Here is a 16004-nt window from a genome sequence, read left to right on the forward strand (position 1 = left end):
GTGGGGAAAGTGTTAGTTGTAAATTTCCTGGTGATCTGAGGAAGTGAAAGAGTTACTTTTGCATGCCATTGTGGTCTAGGGAAGTAAAGGGGCCAATAGTAAATTCAGATTGCTCCTAAGGGTTCTATCCTTAAAATGGGAGCACTGGCCAGTTGCCCAGATTTACACCCTCTAAAAGCATCCCTGTTAGGGCAGATGGACGTCATGTTGGGGGTCCCCTGCTTGTGAGTCCCATTTTAGGCTAAAGAAGGGAGAACCGATAACAAAGGGTGACTCCTGCCCTAGAGGACTCATTTGAAGGGGAGCCATGTACAACCTCATTTGTCCTGCAGTAGCCGCTGCAAGAAAATTATGTAGCCACCCACTGCTTAAACGAGTTTCCCATAATCGATATTTATCACCTATCCACAGGAAAAGTGATAAATATATGATCGGTGGGGGTCCGACCGATGGGACCCCACCGATCCTGAGAACAGGCTTACTTTTCCATCCTTGTGCGTTCTATATGAATAGAGTGGTTTTGGGCATGGTCGGCCACCGCTCAGTTCATCTTTTATTGGGTGACCAGACACTATCTCCGGCAGCTCCACAGATAGTAAAAAGAGCAGTGACCACTCCATTCATATACGGTGCACTGAGACGTAAAGGTAAGCCCGTTCACAGGTTCGGTGGGGGTCCCACCGAGCGGACCCCACCAATCAGATATTTATCATCTATCCTGTGGATAGGTGAGAAATATAAATTTGGAAATCCCCTTTAATGCTGAATGTTTCAGCTGCAGAACCTCATTTAGGGAAGGAGATGATTATTAGGGCTATTTTAAATAAAAAATCTGTTTTTCCTAAAAACTTTAATTCATCTACAATTAGAACTAGAATTCCGCAGCAAACAACTTGGAACTAAGTTAAACAGCTAAAGTATTATGCATATTTGTATTTTAGGTGCATATGCACTTTAGATAAAAAAAAATTATTGCGTTCTTGTTTTTTTAATTGGTAAGAACATGTGTGATGAAAACCTATTTTTGAAACACATAGGCCCTGTTCACACTGAGTTTTTTTTACATGCTTTTTGACGCGGAAACCGCGTTGGAAAACGCACCAAAAACGGATGAAACTGCCTCCTATTGATTTCAATGGGATGCGGAAGCGTTTTTTTACCACGAGCGATAAAAAGAAGCGACATGCCCTATCTTCGGGTGTTTACGCCTCTGACCTCCCATTGACATCAATGGGAGGCAGAGAAAGCGTATTTCGCTGCGTTTTTGCCCGTGGGAGTCAATGGGCGCTAGCAAAAAACGCGGCAAACGGCGTGCAGGCAGATGAAAATCTGCCTCAAAATTCCAAATGAAATTTTGAGGCAGAATTTTCTGCCTGCAAAAAACTCTGTGTGAACTCAGCCTTAGTTTGAAAGTACTTTCTAGTTGTTAAAGGGCTTGTCATTTTGAGACACAATGACAACCCCCGTCTAGATACTCCATTAGGGCATATGGACGTCCATAAGGATGATCCCCTATTCAGGACCCCCCTCTAGGTTTCAGAATCCTCGTTCTGATGGACCTGGTGCATCATGCATTACATGAGCGGCCATTCATTTGAATTTACTTCTACGGGAGTTAAGAAAACAGGATGTTTGTACTTGAATTAGTATTGAGGTTATATATATATATATATATATATATATATATATATATATATATATATATATATATATATATATGTATATAAGCTTGAGAATCTAGGTTTTATTCCCCGCCTTACTACATTCTTATTCTTTCTGTAGCTTTTATCCACCAAGATTAATCTTGCAAAGTACAAGACAATCGTCTAAGAATTAAACAACAGTCAAGCAAATTAACAAAAGTCGCAGACATGATATCTCCAAGACAACAACAGGAGGTTGGAAAAAATCCTGCGTTATAATGAGATTGGTCTGAGGTCCCCACTGGGTGGGGAGATGTCAGACGTCTAGTGTTATTAGCTTTTGTTCCATGACTAGGAGTCCAGTTGAAGCATGGAAAACTTGGCAATAGCTGGTGGAATGAAGGTCTTTAGAGATTCATTATGCAGTAGAAACAACGAGAACAATTACGTCTTGGTATTTGGCAACTTTCTTATCTGATCTGAGGCCATGTTTGTTTCTGGAAATTTTCCAGTCTTTAAAAGAACATATCCACACCCAGAAATGGTTTCAATTATTCAAAAAGTTCCACTATAAATTGAATAGGATAAAGTAAAGATTTAAGTTTACAATGAAATTATCACATTTGCACATACTAATCTACTGTAGTATAATAAAGAAAACTTTCTGGCAGCTGGCTACAGGCTGATATTTCTTGTGGAAACTGTATAAAAGATTCTGTTACCCTGAAAATGATTCTGCACTTTGTCATGGCCCTGCTATGGCCTCCTAGGAGATAATACCTCATAATAAAATATCAATGTCAAATGTCAAACTACAGTGCACATACTGGCTGGAAGAAATAACCAGAAAATGTGTATTCCGGTAAAATTCGGCCTAATGTAAGCTACAAAAGATATGTGTTAAAACAAACAAAATAACTTCTCAATCCAAAATAAAACTAAAATCAACTACCAATTCCTAGAGAAAGCAAAACCAGCAGTGGAGGGTGAGATAGAGGACAGACAGACCTCTCGTCATCATGACTACGGCTGGATTCACACGAGCGTGTGCGTTTTGCACGCGCAAAAAGTCTGTGTGTCATCAGCATATGGTGCGCGGCTGCGTTATTTTCACGCAGCCGGCATCATGATGACACTCTGGTTTTCTGTTTACAAACAGAAAAGCACGTGGTGCTTTTCTGTTTTCATTCATTGTTTTGACTACTGTAGCGCGCATCACGCGCGGCACACGGAAGTGCGTCCTTGTGCCATGCGCGGTTTTCACGCACCCATTGACTTCAATGATGTGACGTGATGTATATATATATATATCATTGGCAAAGTTTTGCTGAGAAACCCAGCTACCTAGATTGCTCATCTCATCCGTCCTAATCAGCCAAGTGAGAAATACCCCCTGTCCAGTACTTTCCTGACCATAGACCTACAATTATATATATATATTTATATATATATATATATATATATATATATATATATATATATATATATATATATTTATTTATTTATTTATTTATTTTTATTTTTATTTTGTCACGGCCGTGGTTGCAGACCGCCGCCGTTACTTACCTTGCAATGGCCGCGACCACAGACCATTGCCATTCTGCCAGCGTCTCCCTCCTAGGAGACACCGGCACTTGTGGCCGTCCGGCCCTGCTCTCGATGTTAAGGTGCGCGCTCGGTCCCGGCCTTATAGGGCCAGCACGTGAATATGTTAAAGTTCCCTAATCTATCCCTGATCATCCTGGACTATAAAAATGGCTCCGCCTTTCCACTCCTTGCCTGAGCATTGCTGTCTACCCATGTTCATATTGCAAATGGTCCCTTAGTTGTATCCTGCTCCCAGTGTTCCCGTGCCCTGCTACCTGTATCCTGTATCCCATGCTGTGTTTGTTCCTGAGCCTTTCTAGTGTTGGTGTCGCATTGTGTCATCTGCTATGCCTGCTGTTATACACCACATCTGGTGTCACCTGTCACTCCTGGTATCATCCGCCACATCTGGCGCTACCTGCCACGTCAAGTCCCATCTGTGCCAAAGCCTCTGCTACTGTCTGGACTATCTCAGGTACCCTTGTGATACGAACCTTGTATAGACTTTGTATAGACTGTGGCTTGACCAGCTGCCACTCCGCTACGGTGGAGCGGCCTAGTGGGTCCACATACCCCTAGATTGTGACATATATATATGGATTATAATGAATTATTGCCTCTCATGATTCTCTACTCTTGTGTGGTCTTATTTTTCTCACGTGTTTATTTGTGATTTTATAGCGGTTCTATCAGCCATGAATTAACAAATACATTTTCTATTGAATCGGCCTATTCTCATTGCGTTATATGTTATACAGTGAAGGAAATAAGTATTTGATCCCTTGCTGATTTTGTAAGTTTGCCCACTGTCAAAGACATGAGCAGTCTAGAATTTTTAGGCTAGGTTAATTTTACCAGTGAGAGATAGATTATATAAAAAAAAAAAAAGAAAATCACATTGTCAAAATGATATATATTTATTTGCATTGTGCACAGAGAAATAAGTATTTGATCCCTTTGGCAAACAAGACTTAATACTTGGTGGCAAAACCCTTGTTGGCAAGCACAGCAGTCAGACGTTTTTTGTACTTGATGATGAGGTTTGCACACATGTTAGATGGAATTTTGGCCCACTCCTCTTTGCAGATCATCTGTAAATCATTAAGATTTCGAGGCTGTCGCTTGGCAACTCGGATCTTCAGCTCCCTATATAAGTTTTTAGATGGGATTAAGGTCTGGAGACTGGCTAGGCCACTCCATGACCTTAATGTGCTTCTTTTTGAGCCACTCCTTTGTTGCCTTGGCTGTATGTTTCGGGTCATTGTCGTGCTGGAAGACCCAGCCACGAGCCATTTTAAATGTCCTGGTGGAGGGTAGGAGGTTGTCACTCAGGATTTGACGGTACATGGCTCCATCCATTCTCCCATTGATGCGGTGAAGTAGTCCTGTGCGCTTAGCAGAGAAACATACACAAAACATAATGTTTCCACCTCCATGCTTGACACTGGGGACGGTGTTCTTTGGGTCATATTCAGCATTTCTCTTCCTCCAAACACGGCGAGTTGAGTTAATGCCAAAGAGCTCAATTTTAGTCTCATCTGACCACAGCACCTCTCCCAATCACTCTCAGAATCATCCAGATGTTCATTTGCAAACTTCAGACGGGCCTGTACATGTGCCTTCTTGAGCAGGGGGACCTTGCGGGCACTGCAGGATTTTAATCCATTACGGCGTAATGTGTTACCAATGGTTTTCTTGGTGACTGTGGTCCCAGCTGCCTTGAGATCATTAACAAGTTCCCCCGTGTAGTTTTCGGCTGAGCTCTCACCTTCCTCAGGATCAAGGATACCCCACGAGGTGAGATTTTGCATGGAGCCCCAGATCGATGTCGATTGACAGTCATTTTGTACGTCTTCCATTTTCTTACTATTGCACCAACAGTTGTCTCCTTCTCACCCAGCGTCTTACTTATGGTTTTGTAGCCCATTCCAGCCTTTTGCAGGTCTATGATCTTGTCCCTGACATCCTTAGAAAGCTCTTTGGTCTTGCCCATGTTGAAGAGGTTAGAGTCAGACTGATTAATTGAGTCTGTGGACAGGAGTCTTTTATACAGGTGACCATGTAAGACAGCGGTCTTTAATGCAGGCACCAAGTTGATTTGGAGCGTGTAACTGGTCTGGAGGAGGCTGAACTCTTAATGGTTGGTAGGGGATCAAATACTTATTTCTCTGTGCACAATGCAAATAAATATATATAATTTTGACTGTGATTTTTTTTTTTTTTTAAATATAATCTATCTCTCACTGGTAAAATTAACCTAGCCTAAAAATTCTAGACTGTCCATGTCTTTGACAGTGGGCAAACTTACAAAATCAGCAAGGGATAAAATACTTATTTCCTTCACTGTATATTATCTTGGTACCCTAGGTATGATGATTAATACGCTGCTGTTTGATAATAGGTGGTGTGCTTCTTATTGAAGGTTTTATGCTATTAATTTAAGTATTTGAGCTTTAAAAAAGTGGTCACTGAAACATGTCAGAAGATGTTATCAATGGGGGCTACAATATGTGACCCTCACCAATTGCTAGAAGACGGGCAGCAACGCTCCTCTGAATATTAGGCCTGATTCACACGAACTGCCGTTTTTCACGTCCAAGGTGCATCCGTGCTCAGCACTGCGGGATGTGATATCACGCATCCCCATAGATGAGAGCCTATGGAGGGAGTGCGTGATGCCTGAAAAGAACGGACATGTTATATTTTCCCACTGACCCTTCACACGGTCCGTTGAAACAACGGCTGTGTGAACGGCCACATTGAATAACATAGGTCCGATGTTTCAACGGCCGTCCCATGGATGTTTAACACGTTTGTGTGAATCAGACCTTACTGAGTGTGTTGTTGGAATTCCCTATCAACTGCAATAGGACTGCATGTGCATTACTGTCCCACTGCAGTAAACAGAGAGATTCAAATTTCTTTAGGTGACAAGGCGAATGGACATGGCACACAGAGGTGTACCGCGGCCCCTACGTTCTAGCCATTAGTGGGGATCACAGAGCGCAGACCCCCAGAGATGATATGTTACGGCATGTCTCAGTGACATGTTTAAAAATGTTTAAATGTGACTCTTCCCTTTAACTTCTCTACCTACCGACCAGATGCAATACTGTACATGAATTGCTTGCTGTACTAGGTAAGACGCTCAATCAGAGCAATTACATATTTTTCTACGAATTTCTCATCCCGTCATCAAACTACTTACTGTGACCGCTATCATACGTAAATATATTGCTAGCCATCATTGTGGAAAATCTCAAGCATGTAAAACACTAATAAAATTGTATGAATGAAAGCATTATATCTTGTGCACTCCTGTGGTTAAAACATTCTTATTCAGGAGAACATCAATAACTGGAGGCTCTGCAAGCTCTGAAAAAAGCTACTTCAACATCAGTCTGATACTGTGTTTAAGGAATCTGGCTACTTATAAACCCAAAATTGCAAAAAATAAACAAATCTTCAAATCTAGATTATTACAATTTATATCTACCATCATTATACAGTAAAAATGGAACTGAGTTCTGTATGTCTATCCCTTTAACAAAACACGTCACTTCAACAACCCCTGGATTACGTAACTACATCTCGCCCTATAGGTTAAACCAGGGGTCAGCAACATTCGGCACTCGAGCTGTTGTGGAACTATAACTTCCAGCATTGCCTGACAGCCAAAGATTTTATTATTCCAGCCAAAGGCTGTCGGGTCATGCTGGGAGTTGCAGTTTCACAACAGCTGGAGTGCCGAAGGTTCCTGACCTGTGCGTTAGTACGACTTAAGTATTGTTAGTTTTGTTCAATTCCATTCAGGGCCAGTCTTAGGGCACACAGGGCGCATCAGCCACCCTGCTGAAAGGGGCGCCATAGTTTGCCTGTAACCATCCCAAATCCTAATATTATGTGTATAGCAGTATCATATAAACATTGTTGTGCACTTTTACTAGATTACTCATAGCTCCCAACCGTCCCGGATCCGGTTTTTCACCGCTGTCCTGCCGACCCGGGCGGTCTGAACAATGTCCCGCCCTGCCCCGGACCCTCCCTGTTGCCAGCCACACCCCCACAGCAACGACGCTGCCTGTGCTGAGCGTGACCACATCACTGTGTCGCTCAGCACTGCACAGCAGCATCAGTCTGCCTGGAGCGAGGGAGCAGAGCGTAGCAGACACACCAGAGCAGAGCACTGCAGAAAAAAAGAAGCCACTGGACAGTAAGTAGAGAGTTTAAACAATTTAGTGCCTGGGAACGCTAGCGTTTCTAAAATAATAAAATAAATGACATTATTTTATGATTTCAGAAACTCGTGTGTCTCAATGCACATTTTTTTAAAAAATATAAATGACCCAAGTGGATGCCCCATATGGAGTCAAAGGGGTTTTCCAGTCCCTAAAAATTGATGGCCTATCCTCAGGATAGGCCATCAATAGATGATGGGTCAGGGTCTGACTCCCAGGACCACCAGCTGATCATCTGTTGCACACAGAGGGTGCAGTGCTCGTATTAGCGCTGCGGCCCCTTCTTTACTACTTGCACACTGTGAATTGACACGGATGTAGCTGCGATTTACTGGTATTGCAGCCTCTTCTCCCATTCACAGTGAGCGAGAAGAAATTAAGGGGAATCTGCGCTCATACGAGCGCTGCACCCCCTTCAAAATAGCTGATCGGCGGGGTTTTCCGTTTGCCTTTCCGTTGAGGGGTTAACCTGACGGAAACCTCAGACGGAACCCCTCAACGCAAGGGCAACGCTGATGTGAACAGGCCCTTAAAGGGGTTTTCCCACAACCACATGTATCCCCTACCACAGGACAGGGGATACATGTGTGATCGCTGGGGGTCTGACCACTGAGACCCCCAGTGTTGAGAACGGATGACCGAAATTCCCAGAAGTGGTCCATGAGAATGAAGCGCTGGTGCACTTGCTCGAACATTGCTCCATTAATTTTTATGGAGCTACCGGAGACAGCGGTCCCATAGAAATTAATGGAGCGCTGGCCACTTCGGGGGACTGTCGGGCCCTAGTTCTAATTTCTGGGGTCCGCAGTGGTCGGACCCCCAGCGATCACACATGTATCCCCTATCCTGTGGATAGGGCATACATATGTTTGTGGGAGAACCCCTTTAATTTGTAATATATGATGTTTCAGAAGTTCATTGATGTGTAGTTTATATTGCGGCGCAGGGGAGAAGACAGAAGACTGCTGGAGGTGAGTATAAGATTTTTTTTATTTTTCATATTACTAACTTAATTTTTTTGTTTTTCAGGTTTCGCTGGACCGTTTGGACTACGTCGTAGATTCCCTGGACTAATTCGATGATTTAGATTTTTTGGTTTTTTTAATTAAATGGTGAAAGAGGGTCGTGTGGGGGAGTTTATTTCAATAAAAAACATATTTTCTTATGTCTCTGTTGTTTTTAAAAAAAATACTTTATGAGCGCCTTAGTAATAGCAGTTTTCGGATTGACAACGTCCATTACTAAGGCGGGACTTAATGTTAGCCGGTGCAGAGGCTAAAACTAACCCCCATTATTACCCCAGGTACCCACTGCCACCAGGGGTGCTGGGAAGAGACGGGTACGATCCAGTACCCGACCATCTGTAGCGACACCAAAGGTTGCCATAGCCTTTAAGGTATACAGCTGGTCATGCACAAGCTAACTACTGTACCTCATAGTTTAAATGTGAAGACTGGCAGAGGTTTTTAACAGTTTCAGCTGCATCTTCTCCTCCTGGCTTAGCAGGACTTGTTTCCTTTTCATACATCAGATTGGTCACATAAACCCTTCCCGGCAGCTCTAAACACAAAAATGTGAAAGATTATTTTTTTTTACATACAAATTATACATAAAATTGTTTTCCTTTTTCCCTAACCTTTATTAGATATAGTATCCACTTCTGTTTTCTGCAGCTTAAGAATAGTTTGAGTGTTTGTTTTAGCGCCATTTCCTTCCCGGGAAAATAGAGCGACAAGATGAGATTCATTGCAAAAGGCCTCTGCTAAGACGCCATCTTTAAAAATTTGCATACATTCCAAAATGGAGTCAAGAACTTGCTGTAAAGAAAAGAATACGCATTAATATTACATAATTATTATTCATGAGGTTCCAGAGACATACAGGCATATGTAAAAACACAAGGAAATGCCACCATATTGATTACTCAACTAATGAAGAACTATATATAATCGCCTTTTCTGTTAAGACACCTATTTAAATAGTAGAAAAAGGAATCCAAAACATTTATTCTCTAAATTGTAATTTTTAGCCTCCTTATTTTTATATGGTCCTCAAACCCGTTTCTTCAGCTTCGGAAAAGATGAATATCGGATGATTCCAAGTTGGAGCTCTCACGTGACATCACGGTCACATGGTACACAATCATTAGCGAGCTGTGTGGCAACGGGGGCCCTGTGGGCCCTCCAGGCTTAGGGGCCCGGTCACAACTGCGACTGCTGCGACCCCTATATCTACGCGACTGGTCCCAACCTTCCACAGTGATTCACAGTGTCACAAACAGTATGGTGGGAATTTAACAATGTTTAACAGGTTCCCGACCGCTGGCCGTAAATATACGGCCAGCGGTCAGGGTCTCTAAAGTCCGCCGTATAGACTATTTACGGTGGCACTTCAGAGACTGTGCACGCGCGATCGCGTGCACACAGCTCTGTGCCCTGGCTGTTGCTAACAGCCATGGGCACTGGGCAGAATGTCAGGGGTCAATCTTTTGGCCCCTGAACATGTGATCGCTGTGACAACCAATCACAGCGATCACATGCATTTCTGCATAGAAAACAGTGTGCACGCGATCGCGTGCACACAGCCCTGTGCCCACGCTGTTACCAACAGCTCTGGGCACTGGGCAGAGTATCAGGGACCAATCTGATGGTCCCTGAACATGTGGTCGCTGTGAAAACCTATCACAGCGACCACATTTGTTTTATTTTGACTTTTCTGGCAGTAAATCTCCTGCCTCTTTTCTTCTCCTCAAACATTGTTTCAGTTTGAGGAGAAGAAGAGACTCGGGAGAATTGCTGCCAGAAGATTACAGTTACAGTTACACAAAAAATACAGTTACACTCTAAAACATTCTCTGTATAGATAGATTTCTATCTATCTATACAATCTATCTATCCATCTATCTTTTTTTCTATCTATCTACCTTTCTTTCTTTTATTCTATTAGAATAGGCAGGTAGGGAGTATATAATTATATATATATCCACATATATATAATATATATAGCAATAGCGGTTTATTTTTTTGTTAGCGGTAGTGTAGATATATATAGCAGTTAGTTTGTGTGTTTTATATAAAAAAACAAAACAAAAAAAAACTATTTGTTTAGTTAGTGTTAGTGTTAGTTACGTTATGGCGAGGAAGTTGTTTAGCGCCGAGGAGGCATACGCCATGCTGTGGTCTGAGTCGGAGACCGCATCAGAGATGGCGTCCGAGATGGAACCTGTTTTAGGTAGTGACGATGACAGCGTCACTTCAGGTTCATCTTCAGGGGACGTTGTCCCTGATGCAGTTGAAACTGCAGAACTTGAAAGCGCAGGGCCAAGTAGCGCTGTAGCACGGGACAGCCTGGTCCCTTCAGTCCAGGCTCTTGTATGGGCACCTGCCCCATCTTTTGGGCCTAGAATCCACGGATTTACTGCCACTCCTGGCATAACCGTGGACAATACAAATTTTGTCCAAATGGATTACTTCCATTTATTTATAACGGACGACATCCTAAATCAGATTATACACGAAACAAATTTATATGCCACTCAATATATAAGGCAGAAACCTTCATCCACCCATGCCAGAGATTGGACGCCCACCAATTTCCTGGAATTAAAAAAAAAATTGGGGCTCACCCTAAATATGGGTATTGTCAAAAAGCCCTCCATTAGGTCTTACTGGTCAACAAGACCCGCCCAAGCCACCCCAGTATATTCTGCAGTAATGCCCAGGTCTCGTTATGAGACAATAATGAGGTTCCTCCACTTCAATGACAACGCACAGGCCCCCCCAAGTACCGATGCAAACCGGGATCGGTTGTTCAAAATAAGACCGCTAATAAATTCCCTGAATAATTTATTTCTGCAACTCTACACCCCTGAGCAGAATGTAAGTGTGGACGAATCCCTCCTCAACTTTCATGGCAGACTTAGCTTTCGCCAATATCTACCTTCAAAAAGGGCAAGATATGGCGTTAAGCTCTACAAATTGTGTGAAAGCGGGTCAGGATATACCACCGCCTTCAGAATTTATGAAGGGCGGGACCGCACAATAAATGTTCCTGGATGCCCCCCTGATCTTTCCACCAGCAGTAAGATCGTGTGGGAGATAATGCAGCCTCTGCTTCACAAGGGGTACCACCTGTACTGTGATAATTTTTATTCCAGTGTGCCCCTGTTTAGGCATTTGCATGCTGCAAGGACTGGGGCATGTGGTACCATGCGCAAAAACAGAATTGGTTTTCCACAGCAATTAGTGGGGAAGCGCATGGTAAAGGGGGACTCCTGTGCTTATGCATCTGAAGAATTGCTGGCGGTCAAGTTCAGGGATCGCAAAGATGTGTATGTGCTAAGCACGATTCATACCGCAGGAACAGTGGCAGTGAGGGAAAGGGGGGCAACATCGGACAAGCACAAACCAGTGAGCGTGTCCGAATATAACAAGTACATGGGGGGGGTGGATTTAAGCGACCAGGTTTTACAGCCCTATTTAGTAAAACGCAAAACTAAAACCTGGTACAAAAAAGTGGCCATTTATTTGTTACAGGTGGCAATCCACAACTCATTTGTGCTCTACAAAAAAAACAGAGTCAGAGACACATACCTGGATTTCCAGGAAAAAATTATTGAAGGCCTCATTTTTGATGTTCAGGACACCCGAGAATGCCCCCAGTCTGAGGATGTCACGCGACTGACTGAAAGACAGTTCATCAGTCGGATTCCCCCAACACCAACCAGAAGCAACCCCCAGAAAAAGTGCCGCGTCTGCAGAAAAGACGGGCACCGCAAAGATTCCCGATATTTCTGTCCCTCATGTCCCTCACAACCAGGCCTGTGCATTGAGCCATGTTTTAAAAAATACCACACTGTTCTGAATTATTAGATTTTAGTTAATTCGTTGAAAATATATTTGCCCTACATTACGTTTTTATTTTTCCCCTGATTTTACTCCAAGGGTGGGGGAGTGAATGGGTGGGGGGTGGATGTCATGTTTGCATATTCTCTAAAGTTCATCTGCTGGAGAGCTCCATTTGCATAAACCTGCAATTTCTTATTTTAGAAAACCCCAAAAAATAAATTCCCATTATACCCCTAGATGAATATTTTGGGATTTCTGCTTCAAGAGCAGATATTTTGGACGTGTTATAGAAACTCTGTTGAGTTTTGTAAAACCAGCTTTGAAAAAAAGCAATTTGTGAAATAAGCTTCTTGTATCGTCCGCCCTCCTACTTCTCTATGTGATAAATAAGACACACATATTTGGTATCCCCATGCTCAGGAGAAGTGGAAGAATGTGAAAGGAGATGAATTTTGGCCGTGGTCTATGCCGTGTGTGAAAAATGCTGGTATAAACTGACGCATTTGCTAAAAAATTGCTAATTTTATTTTGATCCATCTTATTCAAGAAACTTTCAGAAGAAAACTGGACTGTCTAAAAATATGATAAACCCCTTGAAGAAAACCTTGTGGGGTCTACTTGCGTGAATGAAGTAATTTATGGGGTGATTCTAATCTTTCAGCAGCATTAGGCCCCCCAGAAAACAGTATGCGGCTATAAAATCAAGTGCAGAATTCCTGGACCGAAAAGGCCAAAAAGCCTCCTTTTATGCCAAGCCCTGGCACATGCCCATGAATAAAGCACACATATTTGGTATCCCCATGCACAGGAGAAGTGGAAGAATGTGAAATGCGATGAATTTTGTCCGTGGTCCATTTTGTGTGTGAAAAAGCTAGCATAAACTGACGCATTTGTTAAAAAAAAGGTAATTTTATTTTGTTCCATCTTATTCAAGAAACTTTCAGAAGAAAACTGGACTGTCTAAAAATATGATAAACCCCTTGAAGGAAACCTTGTGGGGTCTACTTGTGTGAATGAAGTCATTTATGGGGTGATTCTAATGTTTCAGCAGCATTACGCCCCCGAGAAAACAGTATGCTGCTATAAAATCAAATGCAAAATTCCTGGACCGAAGAGCCTCCTTTTATGCCAAGCCCTGGCACATGCCCGCACAGTGAATAAGGCACACATATTTGGTATCCCCATGCACGGGAGAAGTGTAAGAATGTGAAAGGAGATGAATTTTGTCCGTGGTCTATACCGTGTGTGAAAAATACTAGCCTAAACTGACGCATTTGCTAAAAAATAGCTGATTTTTTTTTGTTCCATCTTATTCAAGAAACTTTCAGAAGAAAACTGGGCTTGCTAAAAATATGATAAACCCCTTGAAGGAAACCTTGTGGGGTCTACTTGTGCGAATGAAGTCATTTATGGGGTGATTCTAATGTTTCAGCAGCATTAGGACCCCCAGAAAACAGTATACGGCTATAAAATCAAATGCAAAATTCCTGGACCGAAAAGGCCGAAAAGCCTCCTTTTATGCCAAGCCCTGGCACATGCCCGCACAGTGAATAAGGCACACATATTTGGTATCCCCATGCACGGGAGAAGTGGAAGAATGTGAAAGGAGATTAATTTTGTCCGTGGTCCATACCGTGTGTGAAAAATGCTAGCATAAACTGGCGCAATTGCTAAATTCTTGCATTTTTTTCCAATTTTGCCCACTTTAGAGAAAAAAATAAAAATGATATATACTGACAAATGCCACTAAAACAAAGCCCTATCTGTCCTTTAAAAAGAGTGTAAAATTCAAAGATTAACTTTATTCACCTGCTGAGTTATAGTCATCTAAAGAAGCGCATAGCAAAATTGTGAAATTTGCTCTGGTCATTTAGCTGTAAAACAGCCTAGTCCTTAACCGGTTAAAATCATGCCTTTTGGGCTGTCTCCACTTCTCTAGCTAGTTTTTAAAAAAGTGGGTGGAGATTAGCAGAAGGGCGTAGCCACTCGCAGCTCCTGGCTGGCATAGATTTCAATAAGTAGTGCATGGACAGCCGAAGATGTGGCAAATTTATTAAGAGGCGTGTGCCTCTTAAAAAAAATTGTTGCATCTTACACCAGTTTGTTTCTTATTAAGACTGCCGCAGTTTTAATAAATCTTCCCCTATATGTTTGTTCACTGGCACTGGACACATAAGGTGGAATCAAAAGAACACCAGGAGGAATCCTAACAAGTATGTAACAACAAAATCTAGACACAGGGGCATTTTTTCAAAAATTATTCCAATTGAAAAAAATATATATGTTTTGCATCATCTAACAAAAAAATTGTATATTAATTATTTCTTTATTAAGTTTTTCCGTCTTATACTACAACAAAATATATCACATATCAAATCAGACATATAGAATGCCCCAACCCCCCCAATACAATAAAAGTGGAGTTTAAAAAAATAAAAATAATAATAATAAATAAAAAATAAATTATTAAAATAAAAGAAAGACCTTTATTCGGAGCTCTGAATATAGGTTTTTTTCTTCATCAGTTAAGTTAATAAACCAGGGTTTCCATTTACTATAAAATTTGTCTCTCATAAATTTACAAAAATAATATGATTTTTCATATAGCAAAACCTTATACACCTGCCCTTTCAATTCACGAAGGTGGCGAGTTCTAAATGAATTCCATATTTTCAAGATCTCCAAACGTGATTAAAAAAAAGCAGTTGAAGAATCAATTGAAATCTAACTTTATCAATTTCAATAGAATCCCCTAAGAGAATTAGAGTAAGATCTTGATCAGGCCAAAGGGGTAAAGTCAAGTTAATACAATTTATTATCTGTGACCAATAGCGATGTAATTTGGGACATCTCCAAAGCAAATGTACAAGGTCTGTACTTGCAAAGCCAAATCTGGGACAGTCATCTATAGTTCCATACCCCATTTCAACCAACTTTTTCGACGTGCAGTGCAATCTATTAATTACCATGAACTGTGAAAATTGGTGAGCTACATTAAGTGACGAGCCTTCTATATTTTTGTAGCTAGACTCCTATTGTGCTAAGGAGATTTGACCCAAACCTCTAACCCATTTATCAGTGTAGTTTAAAGTCAGCTACATTTTTAAGCCTTACAGAAAAGTGTTTATAACAGAGAGAGATGGCCCCCTTTAGTCTGTGATCTATTTAATAATGTGTCCCCTATACCAAAAGGTTTTATTCCAAATCAACTTTTTTCCTTAGTGATATGCCAAGCATATGATACTTGAGCATATAATAACCAATTGTGACTTTGAACCCCAAATTCATTTTGAATGGAGAGGAATGAATTTAAATCTCCATTTCTGAATAAATGTGAGACTTGATATATTCCATACTTCTCCCAAAACTGAACTCGTATCACATAAAATTCAGGTAAAAAGATGTTATTCCATAATGGAGTGTTTTCCATAAAGCCCCGAAAGGCCATTCTATCGCTTGCTTCTTTCCAGACCTAAGATTGTAATTTTAATAGTGGATTTAAAAAGGCTCTGTCACCACATTATAAGTGGCCTATCTTCTACATAATGTGATCGGCGCTGTAATGTAGATTACAGCAGTGTTTTTTTATTTAGAAAAACAATCAATTTTGATCTTATGAATTTTGAGTTATGACCTATTTTAGATTTATGCTAATGACTTTCTTAATGCCAACTGGGCGTATTTGAGCT

At 41.5% G+C, this 16004-nt stretch overlaps 1 protein-coding gene across 1 annotated transcript in view; it reads right to left on the bottom strand.

Annotated features, from left to right (window-relative positions):
• Positions 1-16004, bottom strand: part of LOC142656620 (vitellogenin-like) — a 138400-nt gene that overhangs the window by 58377 nt on the left and 64019 nt on the right. The window contains exons 7-8 of the mRNA XM_075831547.1: positions 9105-9285; positions 8901-9028 (exon numbers count right to left, since the gene is read on the bottom strand). Coding sequence (XP_075687662.1) covers positions 8901-9028; positions 9105-9285 — 309 coding nt within the window. The remainder of the gene's footprint in view (positions 1-8900; positions 9029-9104; positions 9286-16004) is intronic.

Source organism: Rhinoderma darwinii, chromosome 6, assembly GCF_050947455.1.
Source record: "Rhinoderma darwinii isolate aRhiDar2 chromosome 6, aRhiDar2.hap1, whole genome shotgun sequence".
In the NCBI taxonomy this organism is placed as follows: Eukaryota; Metazoa; Chordata; class Amphibia; order Anura; family Rhinodermatidae; genus Rhinoderma; species Rhinoderma darwinii.